The following is a 19,779-nucleotide window of genomic DNA, read 5'->3' on the forward strand; positions in this document are numbered from 1 at the left end:
AAAGAAGTCGCAACGAAAGAGAAAAAGCTATAGTGATACTACAGTAGAGGAGAAAACTACAACGATGCTACAATAGAGAAGAAAGCTGTTTTACATTGAAACTATTCTCTCCCTATTTATTCATATTAAGAGGGAGGATTACCCTCAACATAATAGATGATTTCCCTCAATAAGATAGAGAGATTTTTTCATATAGCTAGAGAAATCTTATCTACTAGATGTTGTTCATGTACATATTCTTCTAACATATGCACCGATCCACATCATCATTCACCTGTCCTCCTTCATAAGAACTAAATCAGTGCAATATCGAAAGGTGAGAGGAGTTGGTTCTATGGAGAAACAAGTAAACAATTTCTGATACAAGCACTGTAACATAACATCTTTAGACAAGACGATCTAAACACATTACAAGCATCATCACAAGCCATCATCCATCATGCAAATTATATTACAAATAATTCCAGCAGCAGCTCTTTCTTTACTTGTTGATCTTTTTTTTCAGTAGGCTCCCAACTCTCTGCATGAATGCCTTCTTTTTCTTTTGCTGTTGTTGTTGCCGCTGCTTATTGGGCGAGGTTGCTCCAATTTCAATATTGCCCGGTGTTAATCCTTTCGCGATATCCAAGCTAACAACATCCATCTTCAAGTCCAATTCATCGTATGTGGACTCGGTCTCATGCTCCCTCTCTGTTGACAGATCCTTGTCCATTGTCTTGCAATTTTCCCATGTTGTACCTTCCAGATCTGTTTCTTCTTCTTCTTCTTCTAGAGCACCATTATATGTCTTCTCGTCCTCCATTATCACTTTATCGCTGCTATGTTCTTCCAGCTTTTCCAAAGCTACTTCTGAGTTTGCTTTCTGTGCTCCACCCACATCACCTGTATTTTCCTCTGAGGAATCAACTGAGACTGTTAGGTCAGAATGCTTTGAATTCCTTGATATTTCACCATTTTGCTCGGGCTTCTTGGATGCGGCCTCAGCTACTAACAAAGATAGTTCTTTGACCTTCTCTAAGGCTGCAGTTTCTCGTACTCTGAGGTCATCGTTCTCCTGACTTATACTTTGCAGCTCATTCTCCTTGTCCAATAGCATCTCCTTCAGTCGCAAACTCTCAGCCTTCGCTTCTTCCGCGTCTATGCTTGCGGAACCTGCCTCAGACTCCAAATGCTTAAGCTTATCCATCATTCGGAGTTCCTCTTCTCTTGCAGCCCTTACTCTGAGTTCTGCTTCTTTCAATGAGTCAGTTATCTTCTCCATGTCTGCCCTCATGGTGGTAATTTCCTCCTCTGATCTCTCAATAGAATTCACAAAATGAAGCACTTTCGAGTCCAGCTCAGATCTCGAATTCCCAATTTCCTTTTCAAGTCTTTCGGCAGTATCTTGAACACTAACTATCTCATGCTTCGCTTTCTCTTGGATTATCTCGTAACTTTTTTGATTTGTCTTGATACTCACCTTCAACTCCTCTATCTGAGCATGGCAATCCTCAACCTCAGATTGTTTAGTTAACAACCTTTCTCGTGTTTCACGCACTTCTGTCGATACTTCATGCAAAGCTGAAGCCAAGCCATCCATTGCCTTCCGATCTTTCTCAAGTTTGCACCGAGCAGCATCCAGTTCATTTTCCAATTTGTTCCTCTCCTCTGTCAACTGTTGCATATTTAAAATAGCCGCCTTCTCATTATTTAGAGTATGAATTTTTGCTTCCTCTGCAATCTGAAGCTCAGATTTTAGAACGGCAATCATCTTTCCCATCTCTGCTGCTTCTTGTTCTGCTACACCAAGATGCTGACTTGATTCGTTGAGTTCTGTTGTGCGTCTAGCAACCTCAAGCCTCAAAGATTCCACCTGAGCTCCAAGAGCAGCTACTTCACGTTCTTTGTCCTGCAAGACAGCATTGTTATCCTCCAGCTGTTTCATGACAGAAGCAAGAGTCTCCAAGGAGGTTTTTCTCAGCTCATTTGCTTCCTCCAGTTGAACTTCTAACAGCCCGGTCTTCTTCTTCCACTCCTCCATTAGACAGCTAGTATCTGATTCAGCCTTCTTTGAATCGATGACCTCGATCCTAAGACCCTCAATTGTTGCTTCCATCTCTACCAACCTTTCTTCAGCAGCCTTTGCTTTCTCAAGCTCATTCTTCAATGTAAAGACCTCCAAATCTAACTCCAACTTGGAGTCAAGCAAGGCTTTAAGCTGGCTGGTTTCCCCCGAAAGAAGCTCCAGCTTCTCTGCATTAATTTCTGCACTCTTCATTGCTTCACTAGCCTGAATCAGGGCAGTGTTCTTTGCATCAATGGCCATTCTAAGTTCATGTTGTACCTTTTCGAGCTCCTCTGTAGTCGAAAGTAATTTGGCAACATTCAGGGCATGCTGGTTTTCAACAATTTCGAGCTTCGTCCGCCACTCTTCTTCTCTCTTCTGAGCACTTCTGATTTTGTCTTGCTCCAAATTGCTTGCACGAATCTTGTAAGCTTCCAAATCCTCCTCAGCTCTTTCTTGAGCCGAAAGATTCTCCTTGAGTCGCTCACTAGCTTCATCAGCCAACCTCTTGGCTTCCTTTAATTCCTCGAGAATGTGGGTCTTCTCTGCTTTAGCAGAAACCAATCGCTCATTTGACTTCTTAAAGTCCTCCCGAGCCACGTTTAACATTGCTTTCAAGTCCATTTCCTTCTCAGCTAGCTCTGAAGCTTCAGTGTTCTTACCCTCCACAGCTGAATCAAGCAAAGCTTTGAGGCGGCTAACTTCCCTGGATAAGAGCTCCACCTTGTCTGCATTGATCTCAGCAATCTTCATCGCATCGTCAGCATGGCCCAAGGCACTGTTCTTAGCCTCTGTGGTCATTGCCAGTTCTTGCTTCACCCTCTGGAGCTCCTGAGTTGTGGAAAGCAGTGCCGCAACATCAAAAGCATGCTGGTTCCGAACAATTTCAAACTCCTCCTCCCATTCGTCTTCCTTCTTCTGTGCAGCATCGATCCCAGCCTGCTCCAACTCATCTGCCCGGAACTTGTCAATCTCTGAAGCTTCTTCTGCTATCCTCTGTGCAACAAGCGCATCTTGAAGCTTGTCGTTCGCCTCATTGGCGGATTTCTTTGATAATTTTAATTCCTCAAGAATTCGGCTCTTCTCCTTCTCAACAGATGCCAACTGCTCTTTTGCCTTCTTCAGATCCTCCTGAGCCGCACTCAGCTGTGTCTGCAACTCCAATCCCTTGACCGAGCGTGGTTGCTTCTGCAATTAAAACCGAAAAAAATCCAAGACACCAAGTTATTCTTCAGAGAGAGAGAGGGTAGCTGAATCATACCAAGGGACTCCAGTGTCTTACATCAGAAGTGGTGATCTTAGGCGAACGGTGCTCGATGGTAGGCCTAGATTCAACTGACTTCGGTGATCGATCGATGGAAGCGCGTGATGGCTGCTGAGGTGAAGGCGAAAACGGATCTGTCTTGGTAGATCCACCCCTTCCGGATTTACCAGCCCTAGGAGTTGCTGGTGTGCCTTTGCTAACAGAAGCTTCAGATAATCCGGATCTGTGTACAATGTATGCATCTTAGAGCTTCTAAGCAACCAAATCAAGCAATTGTAGCACAAAGATCAGCAATGCCAAACAAATTTAACCCTAGATCAGATTGAAATGCAAGAAAAACGAGAGTGATAGCAACCCTCAGGGCATAGTCCCATAATTCACAATCAGATCGAGACTACACGAGTGAGAGAACAGAGTGCATATTTAATCCAAACTCGACGAAAAAGATAGGAACTTGACGACCGGATCAAGCCCAATAACCCCGCATGTTGGAACTAGGAGTGAAGGAGTAGAGCACGAAGGCCGAACGGAATCAACGCAACACCGCAGGTTACTAACTTTTCACACGCATTTCAAGCGATAAAAGAGACGGAATGGACCAAAAGATTACATCTTGAGGGCAAAATTGGAGGGAGGCAAGATTCGCCCACCTGAGATCTGGGGAGAACAGGGTACTTACTTGGATTTGGAGGACAGCATCGTTGGCGGCCCGAGAAGAGCAGCAGCGAGGTGGAAGTGGAAGAAAGAGGGAATGCCGACAGGTCGAGATATTGGAGAGGGTTTTGGAGTTTGGGAAAGGGGACGCTTTTGGCCAAGAAGAAGAAGAAGAAGGAGGAGGAGGAGGAGGATTCGAGCAATTATAGCAGTTGGGTTCTGCAAAAGATTACTCTTTCTCACGACTCGTCTTTCTCTGACACCAAAACTGCAACCGCAGTTTTCAGCAAAATATATGTAGGAGTGTTGAAAGGAACTGTCTCACCTTCATATTTATTCATGCCTATACTCTCTCTCTCTCTCTCTCTCTCTCTCTCTCTAGTTAGGTCTGTGCGTGAAGCAAATCTGTCACCAGATTTTGCTCTCTGCAGCAACGAGACTCGTGGTTGACCTCAAAAAATACATTAGAACTTGGCCACTTGGACCTTCGTACTTGTTCTTCTGGCGTCTCGATCGGGAATTATGATGATTACATGTCTGTCTCCCAGTTCGATTAACTATCATATAAATAACATTGCAGACTGCCTCAAGTGGATTCAACTGCTGCCATTTCGATAGAAAGAAGTGAAGAGTTACTGTCCATACGAAGTGATGCTTCAATCTCTCCTACTGTCGCTCACTCTGTTGGCAATTAAGGCTTATTTAAGGCCATACAACGAACACAGCTGAGGACATGAACGACCTGATTTCGTAACAGGAAGGAACCCTAATCTCTGCGATGCTTGTCATTGAAGATAAAGCAGGGCGCCATGAATGCAAGAGAGTAAAAGGTTAAGGTACGGAGTTGACTTGCGTGGCGCGAAAGACCAAATTGAAGTGTGCTTCGACAAATGGCTGGCTCTGTTATCTGTCCACATCCACCTCCACCTCCACCTCCACCTCCGAACTGTCCGTCGTCCACTATCTGCTTTTGGCAGTCCCTTCCGCTGCGTCCAGAGCAATAAAGACGGAAGCGCAGACTTCGTCACGGCACGGACCGAAAGCTTCTCTGTTGCTTTAACCACTGAGGGGAACGAGTAGGTGGAGCGACAGTTGCGTCACAGTTTGCCCTCGTCTCAGTTTCTTCAGCCCAATAAATTGGCCCCATTTCCCATTCGCCCTTACTCCGTCGAACTCTTGGTGTCTTCGGACAGCGACTACCCTCCACTTCGAAGTCAGCTTGACCACTGTTCTGCTGAGTTCCTGTCGATATTTATTTCCACATGCCCAAATGGCATCGCCTATGAGATGCACGACACGGAGCCTGTGGTTATCTAAAGTGGAAGAAAGGATGAAAGAAGAAGACAAACACACGCAGAGATACCTAACGAGCCCGTGTTTGACACCGGCCCACTTCCGGCTGCATTTAGAATCGGGTTCCTTGTTCCATGGCCCAGTCTTGGATGCGAGCGCCGCTAGGGTGCAGCCTTGGGTACGGGTAAACGCACATCGCCGCCGCTGCTGCTGCTGCTGCTGCGAGTGCCACGAACAAAAAGACACAACAAGCCCAGAGGGATTCATTCATTGTGCCGGACCAGATCTCACCCTTCTCCCTCTGGCCGAGGATATCGACACTGTGGTGTCTCTCTCACGTGGCTCGACCATTGCTCTCCATCCGTGTGGATCCCACCATGCCACCTGTTTCCTCCACTCTCATGATGGCGCGTGTACACGTGTCTCACGGCTCAGTCGCTCCGACGCCATTGACGGACGATGATTGAAGTCGTTCGACAATCACGTGCTCCACGCGGCGTCTGTGCCCACGCCGCGATGCCGGCTGCACATGGTGGTATCCACCAGGCATATGTGGAGCTGCGGTACTTCCTCACCCCCTGTGCGTCGCACTGCCCGCGTGTGACCCACCGCCTTTGGGCTTCATTCAAAGCCTTGATAGGTAGGCGTCGGGGTAAAGACTAAAAGCGTCGCCATAGGGCAACAGAGAGCTACGCGACAAGTCACACGTCAGGCGGCTGGTCGTCGTAATGTTGCCGACTTCTTGTACCTCAAAACTGCGTGCGTCGTTGGACTTATCACCCGTTCAGACACGCCGAATATATATTATTGGACGATTTTTCCAGAAAATATCTACATTTAAAAAATTTAATTAATATTTAATTATTTTTTTTCAAATAATATTTTTTAAATTAAAAATATCTAAATTATTCTTAAAAATTTTTATCTTGTTTTGATATATTACAATTTTTTTGACCTATTATGATATTTAATCATTATAACAGAAAAATATAAATAATCTAAATAGACTTCTAATGTCAGTCAAACTAATCAAAAGACTAAAAATATAATATTATATAAGATGTACTGAAAATACTATAAAGGTTAATAAAAAATATTATAATAAAAACACTAAACATGGGTTAAAAAAACCAGACGAAAAAAATTGGTGAAAAAACTTTTGAAGAATATTTTAGATATTTTTAAATTAAAATATTATTTAAAAAACCTAAGATATTAATATTTTCTAAAAAATCGCCCTATATTAATAATTAAAAAAAAAGAATTTTAGAGCTGTCACACCAACCAACTCTCTATTTGCTTTTTATTTTATCTCAACGTTTACCTACAAATAATTTGTATTAGTTGTTTCTGCGGCCTCAGGGTAAACTCTTTTTTTGTTAGATGTTTAGAAACTTTGAACTATGAATCAGATAGCACACGTATAAATTGAACTCACCAGCCAGAAAACTAGCACACATCTATTGAGAAAAAACAAGTCAAAGGTCGTAGAGTTGACTTGGGAGGGGTATGAATCATGTGATGACTAATATAACTCACGTGATACCATAGTTAATCATGTGTATATATATATATATATATATATATGCGCGCCGTACCACATTGTTAAGCATCTTTAAAGTGAATCAATCACATTAATGAGATCATGTGGCACTGATGCGTCCGTCCTGTCGTCCAATAAAATACATAAATAAATAAATAAATAAAAAGAATGGCCGAGCCAACCTTATCACATGGCCATGGGCTTCCGCCACGTGACGATAAGGACAAACGAACACCCAGCGACTATAACGTAACGTGTCGCTCCCTACACCACATCCAATGCTAATGGAACCCCCACCTTTCAGTTTCCATCAAATGGAACCATAGAAATGAGGCCGTGGACGGTGGCGGCCCACTTAAATATTCGTGCGGCTTTGATTGATACCTTTGTGCGCCTGTGATCCCCCGCGAGAGGTTATCGGCTCCATTTGGCACGTGCGACGAATCAGCGGTCAAACAAACCCGCCAGTCTCGCTCGTCACCCGCTTGCTGTTGTGACTTCACCACAGTTAGTTTGGTAGTCATGAGCAGGTTAAACAAACTGCATTAAAATAGACTAATTTCGCAAAAGAAAATGAATTTAAAAAAAAAGGCTTTTCGTAATTGATTAATTGCTTATATAAGGGAAATCAATGAAGCTTAAGAAAAATAAATAAAGGTAAGAAAGAAGAGCAGTGGAAGCATTGAGGAGGCATGGAAACATCCACAGTGAATGGAACTGTACGATTGAAGTGCAAACAAAAGCGCACACACGTGAAATGGACCCACCACCAGACCATTCTTTTGCGTGTGCGTCTCCATCTTTCTCCCCCCTACCACTCCGCTTACCTTCCTCTTCTGCGCCTTTACGCCCTCTTTCCACGCCTTCTTCCTTGCTCTGTCAACGGTAGCTGCCAAGCTCCCTGCTCTGCTCTCTCTCGCGCGCACGGTGGGTGACAGGAACAGAGGGATCCGGTTCATGCGCAGGAGGCGGACCGCCTTCGGTGATCGATCGAGAAGAGGATGAACCTGTGGGCAGATGATAATGCCTCCATGATGGAGGCCTTCACCGATCTCCAGGGCTTCCCGTGGGCGGCTACTCCTACTCCGTCCACCCCACCCCTTCCCACAGCCTCGGACCCGGGGAGGGCCCTCATCGGCCTTCCCACTCCCGCTCCGCCTCCGACGGCGTACTTCAACCAGGAGACGCTCCAGCAGCGGCTGCAGACCCTGATCGATGGGGCGGGGGAGAACTGGACGTACGGCATATTCTGGCAGTCGTCGGTGGACGCCGCCTCCGGGGCGTCTTTCCTTGGGTGGGGCGACGGCTATTACAAGGGTTGCGAGGAGGACAAGCGGAAGCAGCGGGCCGCCAGCGCCGCCTCTGCTGCCGAGCAGAAGCACCGCAAGCGCGTTCTGCGGGAGCTCAACTCGCTCATCTCCGGCGGCGGGTCCTCGGCTCAGGACGAGACCGTCGAGGAGGAGGTCACTGACACCGAGTGGTTCTTCCTCGTCTCCATGACCCAGTCCTTCGTCAACGGCGACGGCCTGCCCGGCCAGGCTCTCTACGCCGGCGCCCCTTCCTGGGTTGCCGGCTGCGACCATCTAGCTGCCGCGCCTTGCGAGCGCGCCCGCCAGGCCCAGCTGTTCGGTATCCAGACCATGGTCTGCGCCCCCGTCGGGTCCGGCGTGCTCGAGCTCGGATCCACCGACGTGATCCTCCACAGCCCCGAGATCATGGGCAAGATCCGCGTCCTCTTCAATTTCGGCTCCCCGGATTCGCCCTCCACTGCTGCCGCATCCTTGATCGCGCCGCAATCTGCAGCTGCGACCCCCGCTGCAGACCAGGGAGAGACGGATCCGTCGATTCTGTGGCTAACAGAACCCTCCATGGTCGAGATCAAGGACTCCGTCTCCCCTGCCCCGGCCGCCGCCGACATCTCCGTCACAAAACTCCCGATCCAACTCGAAAGCAACCCTAGCTCCACTGTCCACATCGAAAACCCTGCTTCTTCTATGGAGATCCAAAAAGCCCTCTACGGCCACCAGCAACAGATCCATCATCCGCAGCATCAGAGTAGCGGCAGTAAACCGCAGAGCCAACCCTTCTTCTCCAAAGAGTTAAATTTCTCCGGGTTCGCCTCGAACGGCTCCGTGGCTTTCCACTCGGTCAAGCCGGAGTCGGGGGACATCCTAAATTTCGCCGGCGGCAAGAGGAATTCCTCGCCGGTCCCTGTCACCGGCAGCGTCTTCTCCCACCACCAAGCCGCCGCTGTGGCAGACGACAAGAAGAACAGCAAATCCACGGGGACGACATCCATGGTGAGCAACAACGATGAGGGGATGCTCTCGTTCTCGTCGGCTCCCACAAGGCCGCCCTCCAATAGCCAACTGAAGTCTTCCTGTGGCGGCGGTGTCCTCGATGGTGCTGATTCAGATCAGTCGGACCTGGAGGCGTCGGTGCGCGAGGTGGAGAGCATCCGGGTGGTGGAACCGGAGAAGCGACCGAGGAAGCGGGGCCGTAAGCCTGCCAACGGTCGTGAGGAGCCTCTGAACCATGTAGAAGCCGAGCGGCAGCGCCGTGAGAAGCTCAATCAGAGGTTCTATGCGCTGCGTGCGGTAGTGCCCAACGTGTCCAAGATGGACAAAGCCTCTCTCCTGGGTGATGCCGTCTCATACATCAACGAGCTCCGGTCAAAGCTTCAAGCTTCGGAAGCCGACAAGGAGGAGCTGCAGTCACAAATGGAGATCATCAAGAAGGAGCGCGAATCCGCCCCTGCCCGCCCAGCGCCGCCGCCTCGATACGACGTCAAGATGATGAAGGGATGCCATGGGGTGGAAATCGACGTCAAGTTACTGGGATCGGAGGCCATGATCCGATTGCAGAGTCAAAAACGGAATCACCCAGCCGCAAGGCTGATGGCTGCATTGCAGGACCTCGATCTCGAAGTGCATTACGCAAGCGTGTCCGTGGTTAAGGACCTCATGATCCAGCAGGCAACGGTGCAGATGTCGAGCAGGGTGTACACGCAGGAGCAGCTCAATGCCGCCCTTTACTCTAGACTGGTTGCCGAGACACCACCATTCAGCAGATAAGTCTGCTGAGAGCGAGGACAGTTTTGGCGAGGATTGCTGGCTCAGCCTGCGTTTACTTGTGGCCGGCCGGAGTTCGTAGTTTATGTGCCGAATTCTGTGTCATCTCTACTGATATATAAACGGAACTGTGGAAGTTGTCATGTCTACTCCTTAGGGTTGCAGTAAGTTTCTCAAAAGTGAGACGGAGCTGCGGCCAGGAAGGTCGGTATTTGTACGCAAGGAAGGTGGTGCTATGTCTCTGTCGATGTATATATACCTATGTTGCATGTCTTCTGCTGCAGCTTTTCTCGGATCAGAGATGGCCTTCTGGATCTTGTTTCATGTGAAACGTGGCTTGCTTCATTTTAGATCTCGCAGGCACTACAGCAGTACAAGAGGCCAAAAGTCATGCTGTAAGAGGCACTGGCATGAACTTGAGGTCCTTTGTTTCTTAGTTGGATGGTTGCCATTATTTAAAATCCAAGAACAATAATTTTTAGATGTGCATGAATCACAAGCTGTCACTCTGGAATAGAATAGAATAGAATAGAATACTTCTCACAAAAATGTCTGGTAGCACTCAGAAGGATTTCTTTTCGTATGAAACCAAGCCATGCACTCCTCCCTCCGCCTGTGCAGCTCCTGTTCGGACCTGGAACAGGAGATATGGACAGAAAATAAGCATCTAAATAAATGAGAACTTACATACAGTAATTTCAACATCTTCCTGTATGACATATAACTGTCTTGTTTTTTAACCTAAATGAAAAAAAAAAAACAGTTGTTCTTGTGCTGAAATTTTCCAACTCATATCCCTTTCCATACAATCCTGGCCTTCTTTGGGGAGGGAGTCCTTAATGAAGTTACAAAAAAAGATAAGGAAATCTGTAATCTGCACAATTTTGGTGGTGGTGGTCATTACCAACATTTCATCCAACAAACAGTAAGAGTATAGGCATATATCTTCAGAGAGAACAGAGCTAGATTACATTGAGATACATTTTAAATTATTCTAAATCAATCACCAAGCAAGCCCCACAATAAATTTTACGAAGCCAATTAAATTGGAGATGAGATATGCAACATGGTGTTTGTTTCGACATTTTCATAGCTCATCATCTGAGAATACCAGAGGCCTCTTCAGTGGTTACAGTCCATCGTATTCTATCACTATAACTAAAAGAAGGAACGAAAGTTGATCCAAATACCAAGCTCCACAATCAATGAGTAACGGTTGATTAGTATGTAACAAGTTTAAGCTATAAAAACAAGTCATACCTCGAATCTTAGCACCTCCGAACGTAACAGATCATGAGCCGACTCCAAAGATGATGCACCAAGATCCTGAAATCCTTGCTTGACAGCTTGCATGGTGTAAGGAATAAACTTCAATATGGAGCCTTTGTCAGCTACAGCACCAACAACTCCCTGAGCAACCTTGAGCTTCAGTGTGTCCCCCAAGTAGCGGGCATCACTACCCTTTGTCATAGCTTCTAAAGAGCCCATGCCCCGATACTTCTTGACTCGGCGACCATTCTGTAAAAGCAGATATCAGGCAGGACAAAGTCATCGCAGTGCAACAACAAAATATCGAGCCCTAGAAAGATAATTGGTGTACAAATGCCATCAAAAGCTTCAAGATAAACATGCTCACTTTGCAAAGCAAAAAAGTCTACACGTGTGTCTTTTGATGATACACTTGAGCATTCAGTCTTAACTGAGTGTTTGCACTTGAGTATTAGTTCTGGGTATCGGGGTCAATTGGTCACTCTTTATATGGCTTCAACACTTCATTAGGTGCTTATTTTTAAGATTTGTCCACCAAACTAGAATTACATCAACTTCTTTTAATTTAGGCAAAGAAGATGTACCTACCTGTTTAATCTCTGCAACCAGACGTCATTTCCTATAAAGAAACATTAAATGAATTGAAGTCCCCATAAAATTATAGGCTTATTCTCCAGACATATTTTCTTTGTGGTTACTACATGATCTCTAGCATGAAAGACAAGGCAACGGGCCTTATGGCTCTGATAAGATGCTACATTCTTTGGTTTGAGAATGTGAATTTGAAAAGAGATATTCATGTTATGTACTCTTTCATTATATGGCATATATTTCAAATGTGAACTTGAGATAGGCATCTACCAGAAAACAGAGCTTTAACATAAAGCGAAGACAATTGTGTAAACCCAGCTATGCGAGCATACAAGATCATCTAGTTTGAAGCATTTCATTCACTACGCTGATCATCAAACAGCACGAGTTAAAACACATGGATATACAGAAGATGTCATACTGTTTAGATGATACGATGATGTTAAAACCATTGACCAGAAATTTTTTGCTCTTTTATGACAAGTTAAATGAAATTTCCTTCCATCTAGGGCCCATTAACAATTCATTCAGCTAAGTTAAAAACTCAAATTATGCCTGACCTAATTAACAATGCATGATCATAGCAAGTCAGAGATTAGATGCATGACTAATTCAAGAATATGTAACATCTGGATATATAGAATGCATGCTGCATGTTGCATGCAGTGGCAGATGATCACAACTCAGAGGTACGTCATAATAAACCAGTAAAGACTAAGAATTTCCCGATCTCCAGGTAATGTGCATGAGGACATTGCACAGCACATGCTGGCCTTGATCATCATGCATAGTTGATGCATTTGAGCAGTTGCCCATGAAAATAAACAAACAACAACAAACGGTTATTACAGCAGGCATAATATATCAACGAGGGAAGTTGTCTAAGAACATAAGCAAATATATCCTAGGTTTTCAAATATTTATCTCTTAATAAAACATACCAGATACTCATAAACACCAGGAGCCTCACCACTACCAGCTAGAAAACTGCCCATCATCACAGTAGAAGCCCCTAAAACCAAAGCTTTCACGATGTGTCCAGAATTTGAAATCCCACCATCAGCAATAACAGGCACATCATGGTCCTTTGCAAAAGATGCAACCTTGTATACTGCTGTTGCCTATGCAAATCAATGCAAGCACAGCGTTTAAATCTCTAATAGTCTTAAAAGAATGTGTGAAGTTATACAGAATGATTACACCTTTGCAGCCACTAGAAGAGGCTTAATGCGTATTGTAAAAATTAGTAATCGACAAAGTATTATTCTGCAGGTGATACAAAGCACAATGGGGATGAGGTAGTAGAGATAGCATACCTGTCCTCTGCCCACAGCACAGACCTCCTGGGTGGTACATATGGATCCCGATCCCATGCCCACCCTCAACCCATCAGCCCCGGCCTTGATCAGATTCTGAGCCTGCGGAATCGTGACAACATTCCCTCCGATGACATCCAACTCCGGGTACGTACTCTTTGCATGCTTGATCATCTCGATCTGGTAAATCGAGTTCCCCTGCGAGCTGTCCACCACCACGACGTTCGTCCCGGCCTTCACCAGATGTTCCAGCCTCTCCTTGTCCGCCTCCCGGGTTCCTATCGCCGCCCCTATCACGAACCGCCCATCAGGTCCCAAGGATGGCACTCCCAACCTCGGGAATCCCTTGATCCTCTCCACGTCGCCCTTGGTGACCAGATCCACCACTTCCCCATCCTCCGCCACCAGCGGAGCGTACTCCAAACCCCCGCCGGCGAGGAAAGACGCCACCTTTTCCAAGTCGTAGCTCGCCGGGGCCGACGCTGGCGCCGGCCTCATGTACTCGGAGACAGCAGCGCCCCTGTCCGCTAGGCCCTCCCAATCGGACTTGGCGACGACGCCGACAACCCTCGATTTGGAGGTACCCGACTCGGTGACGAGGGCGTAAGCGGCGGGACCGAAGTCGGGTACGGTGTCGGAGGGCGAGAAGAAGACGGGATCGGTAGCAAAGGGGATGCGACGGGCCTTTGCGGCGCGGACAATGGCGGCCTGGTCTTCGGGGGGGGCGTTGCAGTGGACGATGGCAGCGCCGCCAAGGGAGGCCATGGCGACGGACATGGAGGCCTCAGAGACGGTGTCCATGGGGGAGGCGACACAGGGTATGGAGAGGGGGAGGCGGCGGGAGAGGCGGGTGGAGAGGTTGACGGCGTCGGCGGGGAAGTCGATGTAACCGGGGAGGACGATGACATCGTCGTAGGTGTACGAGACGCCCTGGGCAAAGAGTCGCGTCGCAGGGAACCCGTCTTCCAGCTCGTAGCGAGGGCCGTTCATGGAGTAGTCGTAAGGTCTTCTAGGGTTTCAACGAAGAGCGGGCAGCGAAAGAGGTCGAACACGAGAGAAGGGGGGGCGGGGCGTTACACCCCTGGACACGCCACGCTTAGAGAGGTTGGTGAGGATCCTATCCAAGAACAATTTTAATTGGAACCCCTGCAAATCGTCTCAGATCTGGACCGTCCATCCACAAGCGGCCGCAATCACCGTCACCAACTTCTTCAAACACCGAACACAGATAATTGGATAGCATCCGAAGTTGGCGGGGGTCGCCACTTTGGCCGCAGCAGTAACCGACGGATATACTAATCGACGGTGGAAATTAGAAGGAAGGAGTGGCACGCATTGGACCGTGCTCGGATGGGTGACAGCGGTACTCTTCCATCTACTTAAGGCTGATACATCATTTATATGGATTGAGATTTTTCCTAATTGTTCGGCAGTCATATCACCAGCTTCGGCCAATGATCTCCTGCAGTGTTATTTCTGGGATCATCTCAAAGCTTTTGATTCGCAAACCAAAGGTGTTCGTCCTGTAGCCACAATCTGACTAATCTCCCCCTTTCCACCTGCGTTCAACAAGCGGTCCAGTTTTATCACAAGATCGGACGGTACAGATTGACACGAAAAGAAACAACTTCGACGGATCCGTCGATCAATAACTCTCGACCTTTCACGGTGTTTCATAAACATATCATACATGCGGAAACTTTACCCATTGACAGCGGTTAATTTGCTGCTTTGGCCGCGTGAAAGGTGGACGACTTGAGACTTTCCTACGGGTCTTATTTAGCTGTAGTCGGTACCGCTAAAGCGGCGGCCTCTCCTGTACCACATTCGTCGATCGTCGGTGCCGGAAAGGGTTCATGGGGCTCGGAAAATGCCATCGCCATCCCCCCTTTCCCCTCTCGTCCTCGCCTCTGGATCCCGCCAATCCCGCCGCACCAACCGATCTCGACCTGGATAGCTCCACTGCTGCTGCTGCTGCTGCCGCCGCCCTCGAGAACGGCCAGAACGACGCCCACCTCCTCCCTCCCTTCGGCCGCGGCGGAGCTCCGCCGCTGTCTACGTGGCTGGCGACCGGTCTCGTTTCTCGCATGAGCTGGAAACCGACGGATCTGGACCGCCGGAAGGCCGGCTCCCTCTCGATCAACCGCGATACGACCCCCTCCGCGCCGATCCCGCCGCTGCCTCCGACGGATCCGGTGAGATCGGTGAAGGAGATTGAGGACCGCGAGGAGGATGACGTTGATGAGGAAGACGAAGAGGGGAGGAAGCAGCCGCAGGGGCGTTCGTTAGCGCAGTGCGGGCAGAGGCGGAGGAGGCGATCGCGAAGGCAGCCGGAACAAACGCCGTAACGGGGCTGGGAGGTGAATGTGTGCTTCCGGCATCTCCACCCCGCTCCCTCCTCCTCATCCTCCGTCGCCCACAGGACCATCTCCTCAGCCATCGATCTCCGGGCGCCTCCCATTTCCTTCTTCTCTGCTTCTCCCCTTCTCTTCTTTGTGGGGATTCTTCGACGACGGTTCCGTTGAGGAGGCGGTCACCTGTGGTGTTCGGCATATATATACACACAACAGTGTGGTGATAACAACCGGTTTAAGGTAACCGCTAATGGCTTACCGGTGGATTTAATTTTGGGTGGGTGGAAGGAACAAACGGCTGGAATGCGTCGGGGAGCATCATGATCTCTTCGAGGAACACGCGATCATGATGATGGATGGATGGAGTGGAGGAAGCGAAGAAGGCATCGATGGAGCACGAGACCGCAATCATAGCGATGTGGGCCGACCATTCTCGTGCACTCACTCGAATACAGATGCAGATTTATATTTCATAATAATTAGTTTGATATGCTAAATTATGTGTATATTTATTAAAATTGCAGAGTCACATACACACACCGACCTCAATTATCGCAATTGATTGGGCTAAGAGACCTTTTGACTCCGGTGGTTTCGGCCATCATCCTCGCTCGTTGTCATCTTTAGGCCGCTTTTCTTGAAGACTATCCTCTGTTTAGCAAATGTAGTTCATAACATTCACTTACCATTGTTTATATCTAACAAATATGTTTTTAGTTCCAATCGATGACATAATTTTTGAAGGAAATGACCGTGGAATATCCTACTTCTAGTTTCATACATATCCTAAAATAATATATTTTAGTTTAATTATTACTATCAATAAGAGTATAATAAAAATATATAATTTTAAAATTAAAATTAATTAATTTACTAAATAAAATGATAAGATTTCTTTTGTATATACTGATCTTAACACTTGTAGGTAACTATAACTTTTAACCAAAAGAAAAACACACACATAATATATTCAAAAGCTATAAACATAATATACTTATAAGTTATCATCCATATCTATGTTGCCATGGGCTTGCATATACTTACTTCCTTATCCAATCACTTGAGTGAGGTTTTAATATTCTTATATGCAAAATAGTATCATATTTTAAAATCATCAACATAAGATAATTAATAGTTAAAACATCATTATAACTTTTTTAGCAAATATAATCCTACAATATAGTATATACAAAACAAAGAGGAAAATTTTACTTCGAAATAATTTAAAACACTTATATGCATATATAGGAAACATATCAAATTTATAAATTTTTATATCTCATATCATAATATATATGAGCATTCTCACATCATACATTATAATATATACATGTATTCCGACATCGCACATCGTAATACATACATGCACTTCCACAATGTATATTATAATATATATGTATATTCTTATACCGTAAGTTATAATGCATGCAAGCTCTCCTACATTACATGTCATAGCACATACTTACATTGCACGTTATAACATATTCATACACTCTCTGCATGTCATAAAAAACACGTGTGCTCTAATATATATATATATATATATATATATATATATATATATATATATATATATATATATATATATATAATTTGAAATAATGATCATATAATTTGAAATAAATTTTTTGAAATACATTAAGCATATGATAATTTATATGACCATTATTTTATAGTGAATTAAACTTATTCGATTGAACTCAAAAATAAAGATATCAACGAAAGATCACATTATATAATGAGCGAGCGTATTAGGAGAGTAATACACCTATCAAATTGGGAGTATAAGGTCATGAGATGTTTTAATCAAGAACTCTACCTCTTGAATTATTAATTTATAATAATTAATTATAATAATTTATAAAAAAAAATTGATAAAATCTCTTTAAAATAAACTATACTTAATGTAAAAATTCATCTAGATTCTACTATCATTTTTGTAATAATTCACTATATAATTAAATAAACTAGTTACTATCAATCGAACCATCACATAATTTTGAGAAGAAATTTTACTTCATTATTTTAGTTGACCAAAGGATCTTGAATTATTATGAAATTTTATAAAAAATTAGGAGATATATAAACTAAATATATACTAAATTTTAGCTTAAAATAGAATTATTTGGAGGTTAAACTATTATCCTAATTTAACTATCAATACCTATGTTTTATTAAAATTAGGATGGGACTGTCTAAACTTATAAATCTCGTTGATAAGAGGTGATATTAACTCAATTCTAAATCTTATATAATCCTAAGAAATGTTTTTAAAATATATTAAAAGGATAGAACATACTCATATCCGTAAATGGGTCAATTTAGGTAGAATAGAAACCTTTCTTAAAAAAATTAGGAGATTACGAGTATCTCAGATTGAGATAGTAATAACTTTATATTTCAATTTCAGATTAAAATCATACTAGAGACCTTAGAACCATAAAAAATCCATACAAGATATATAGAAAAATTAAAAATTAATTTAAAATATAAGTTACTCAAAAGTAGTTGAAAAAATCAGTATATAATTTGTAAAATAAAAATCCTAGGTATAGAGAAAGAATTAAAATTTTCTTATCTTAATCTTCCTTGGGTTGAGGTTTCTTTGACTTCATGAGAAAAGCTGAAAGAATGACGAAAGAAAAAAAAAAAAGGGTCATGAATTATTAGGTTGACAAAAAAGATATTTTTATCTAAACTCATCCTTCAATCTTACTTATCTATCTCAACATTTAATATAACACATATTTTTTTTATTTACATCTTTAATTAACTTTTTATTATTCCATTCATACCTAATTAGTTTATTATCTTCCACCTACATTCACTTAAGATCGACTAAAGTTGAACCACTACTTTTAATCACTATACATATAACTTAGGCTCGAATCAGCTAGTATATTTAAACTTGTTGTATTGAAGAATCATGCCTTTTGGTTGCAAAATATGCTCAAAGTAAACTGTAATATATATATATATATATATATATATATATATATATATATATATATATATATATATATATATATATATATATATATATATATATATATATAAAATATACTTTAATCCTAAAAGTTAAAAACATCAACATGTCATCTGTAAGCATAGACATCATAAATTATATCACTAAGTAAAGATAATATATACATATTATTTATATCTTTATTATCATATCAATTATAGTTGAATGTGTGTAAGATTCAAACAACATTACTTATTACTTACTGAAAGACATGCCCTTTTGCATTTAAGATTGTCAAGTCGAGTCTATTATAGTCGTAAAACATGATTTAGATTGGCCCACTTAAATGTTCTTTATCAGTTGCCGAGAAAATAAGATCAAAGCATCATAGATGGAACGGCATTTGGATTGGGCTACATGAATTGGAAGATGCATATTCTGAAATCAAGATCAATGCATTGTCGAGGTAGAACTCACATGTTCATGGAAATGCTAATCTTGGAAGAGAAAACACAACAAAAACAAATGAAGAAAAGTGCCCTTAGCATCTCCCAAAGAACAAAAAAAATTTCTTGATCGAAAAGAAAAAACAAAATAGAGGCAATCATCTTACCATTCCTAAGTGGATCACCCGAGGGACAACGACAATAGATTCACATCAACTTAGCCTACTATGCCAAATTAAATCATATTCATAGTCATAGTGATCATATAGATTATAAATATCAAATTGTATTTACAGACATCATGTAAGTCGTGAATATGAAACCATTTTCAAAGAGATTATGAGTAATCGATTCTTTATATTTATTCTTGATTATAATCATCTCATATATCGTATCATGTACGATCAGTGAGTCTTTATCTCTAAGTTTTAATGTCACAAGTGAATAGCAATCTTCATGTTCTTCACAATTTTCACGTAATTTGTCTGAGTGCTTCTTGATCAGACACCATCAGTCTTCTAATATATCCAATAAATTCAAGTTAGTGCTACTAATTTTTCGTTAGCATCTCTATAGATTGATTACTACCGACTATGTTTGTTAATTACTTTAAAAAAATATTAAAATTTTAAATATCTAAACTATCTCTCATCACTATAAGTTTTAGTTTTGTATATTTAGAATCATTATTGGTAACATGAGCTTCACCTTAAGAAGAAAATAAGGTACGTCAAATATTATTTTTGGTGTAGGCGATGACAATGAAGACAACAGCCATCTTTATATTTGTTAAAAATTTATTAACATTGGTCCAAGTTAAATCACTTACCATTAACATATATCGAGCCAAACACAAAATTAATCTAAAAATTTAAGCTAGTGGTCAAACAATAATTTAATCCAAAAACCTAAATTACTAGGTTATGGGTCAAATTTAGTATATATAATCCGACTTTATTTTAAATATTT

The 19,779-nt window shown here is 43.4% G+C and overlaps 3 protein-coding genes across 3 annotated transcripts; 1 reads left to right on the forward strand and 2 right to left on the reverse strand.

Moving 5' to 3' along the window:
* Window positions 1-347: 347 nt before the first annotated feature.
* Window positions 348-4,280, reverse strand: LOC135674197 (WEB family protein At4g27595, chloroplastic-like). Its single transcript, XM_065183799.1, has 3 exons — window positions 3,988-4,280; window positions 3,327-3,531; window positions 348-3,232 (listed from the first exon to the last, which is right to left on the reverse strand). Exons 1-3 carry the CDS (start codon window positions 4,005-4,007, stop codon window positions 482-484), a joined length of 2,976 nt encoding a protein of 991 aa, XP_065039871.1. The 5' UTR covers window positions 4,008-4,280; the 3' UTR covers window positions 348-481.
* A 3,297-nt stretch (window positions 4,281-7,577) lies between these two features.
* On the forward strand, window positions 7,578-10,167 carry LOC135674198 (transcription factor MYC2-like). Its single transcript, XM_065183800.1, has one exon. It carries the CDS (start codon window positions 7,800-7,802, stop codon window positions 9,870-9,872), a length of 2,073 nt encoding a protein of 690 aa, XP_065039872.1. The 5' UTR covers window positions 7,578-7,799; the 3' UTR covers window positions 9,873-10,167.
* A 108-nt stretch (window positions 10,168-10,275) lies between these two features.
* On the reverse strand, window positions 10,276-14,140 carry LOC103985318 (inosine-5'-monophosphate dehydrogenase). Its single transcript, XM_009402977.3, has 4 exons — window positions 13,046-14,140; window positions 12,671-12,850; window positions 11,130-11,387; window positions 10,276-10,503 (listed from the first exon to the last, which is right to left on the reverse strand). The coding sequence occupies exons 1-4, from the start codon at window positions 14,033-14,035 to the stop codon at window positions 10,432-10,434; spliced, it is 1,500 nt and encodes a 499-aa protein (XP_009401252.1). The 5' UTR covers window positions 14,036-14,140; the 3' UTR covers window positions 10,276-10,431.
* Between the last annotated feature and the right edge of the window lie 5,639 nt (window positions 14,141-19,779).

Source organism: Musa acuminata, chromosome BXJ1-5 (genome assembly GCF_036884655.1).
Source record: "Musa acuminata AAA Group cultivar baxijiao chromosome BXJ1-5, Cavendish_Baxijiao_AAA, whole genome shotgun sequence".
NCBI classification, from domain to species: Eukaryota; Viridiplantae; Streptophyta; class Magnoliopsida; order Zingiberales; family Musaceae; genus Musa; species Musa acuminata.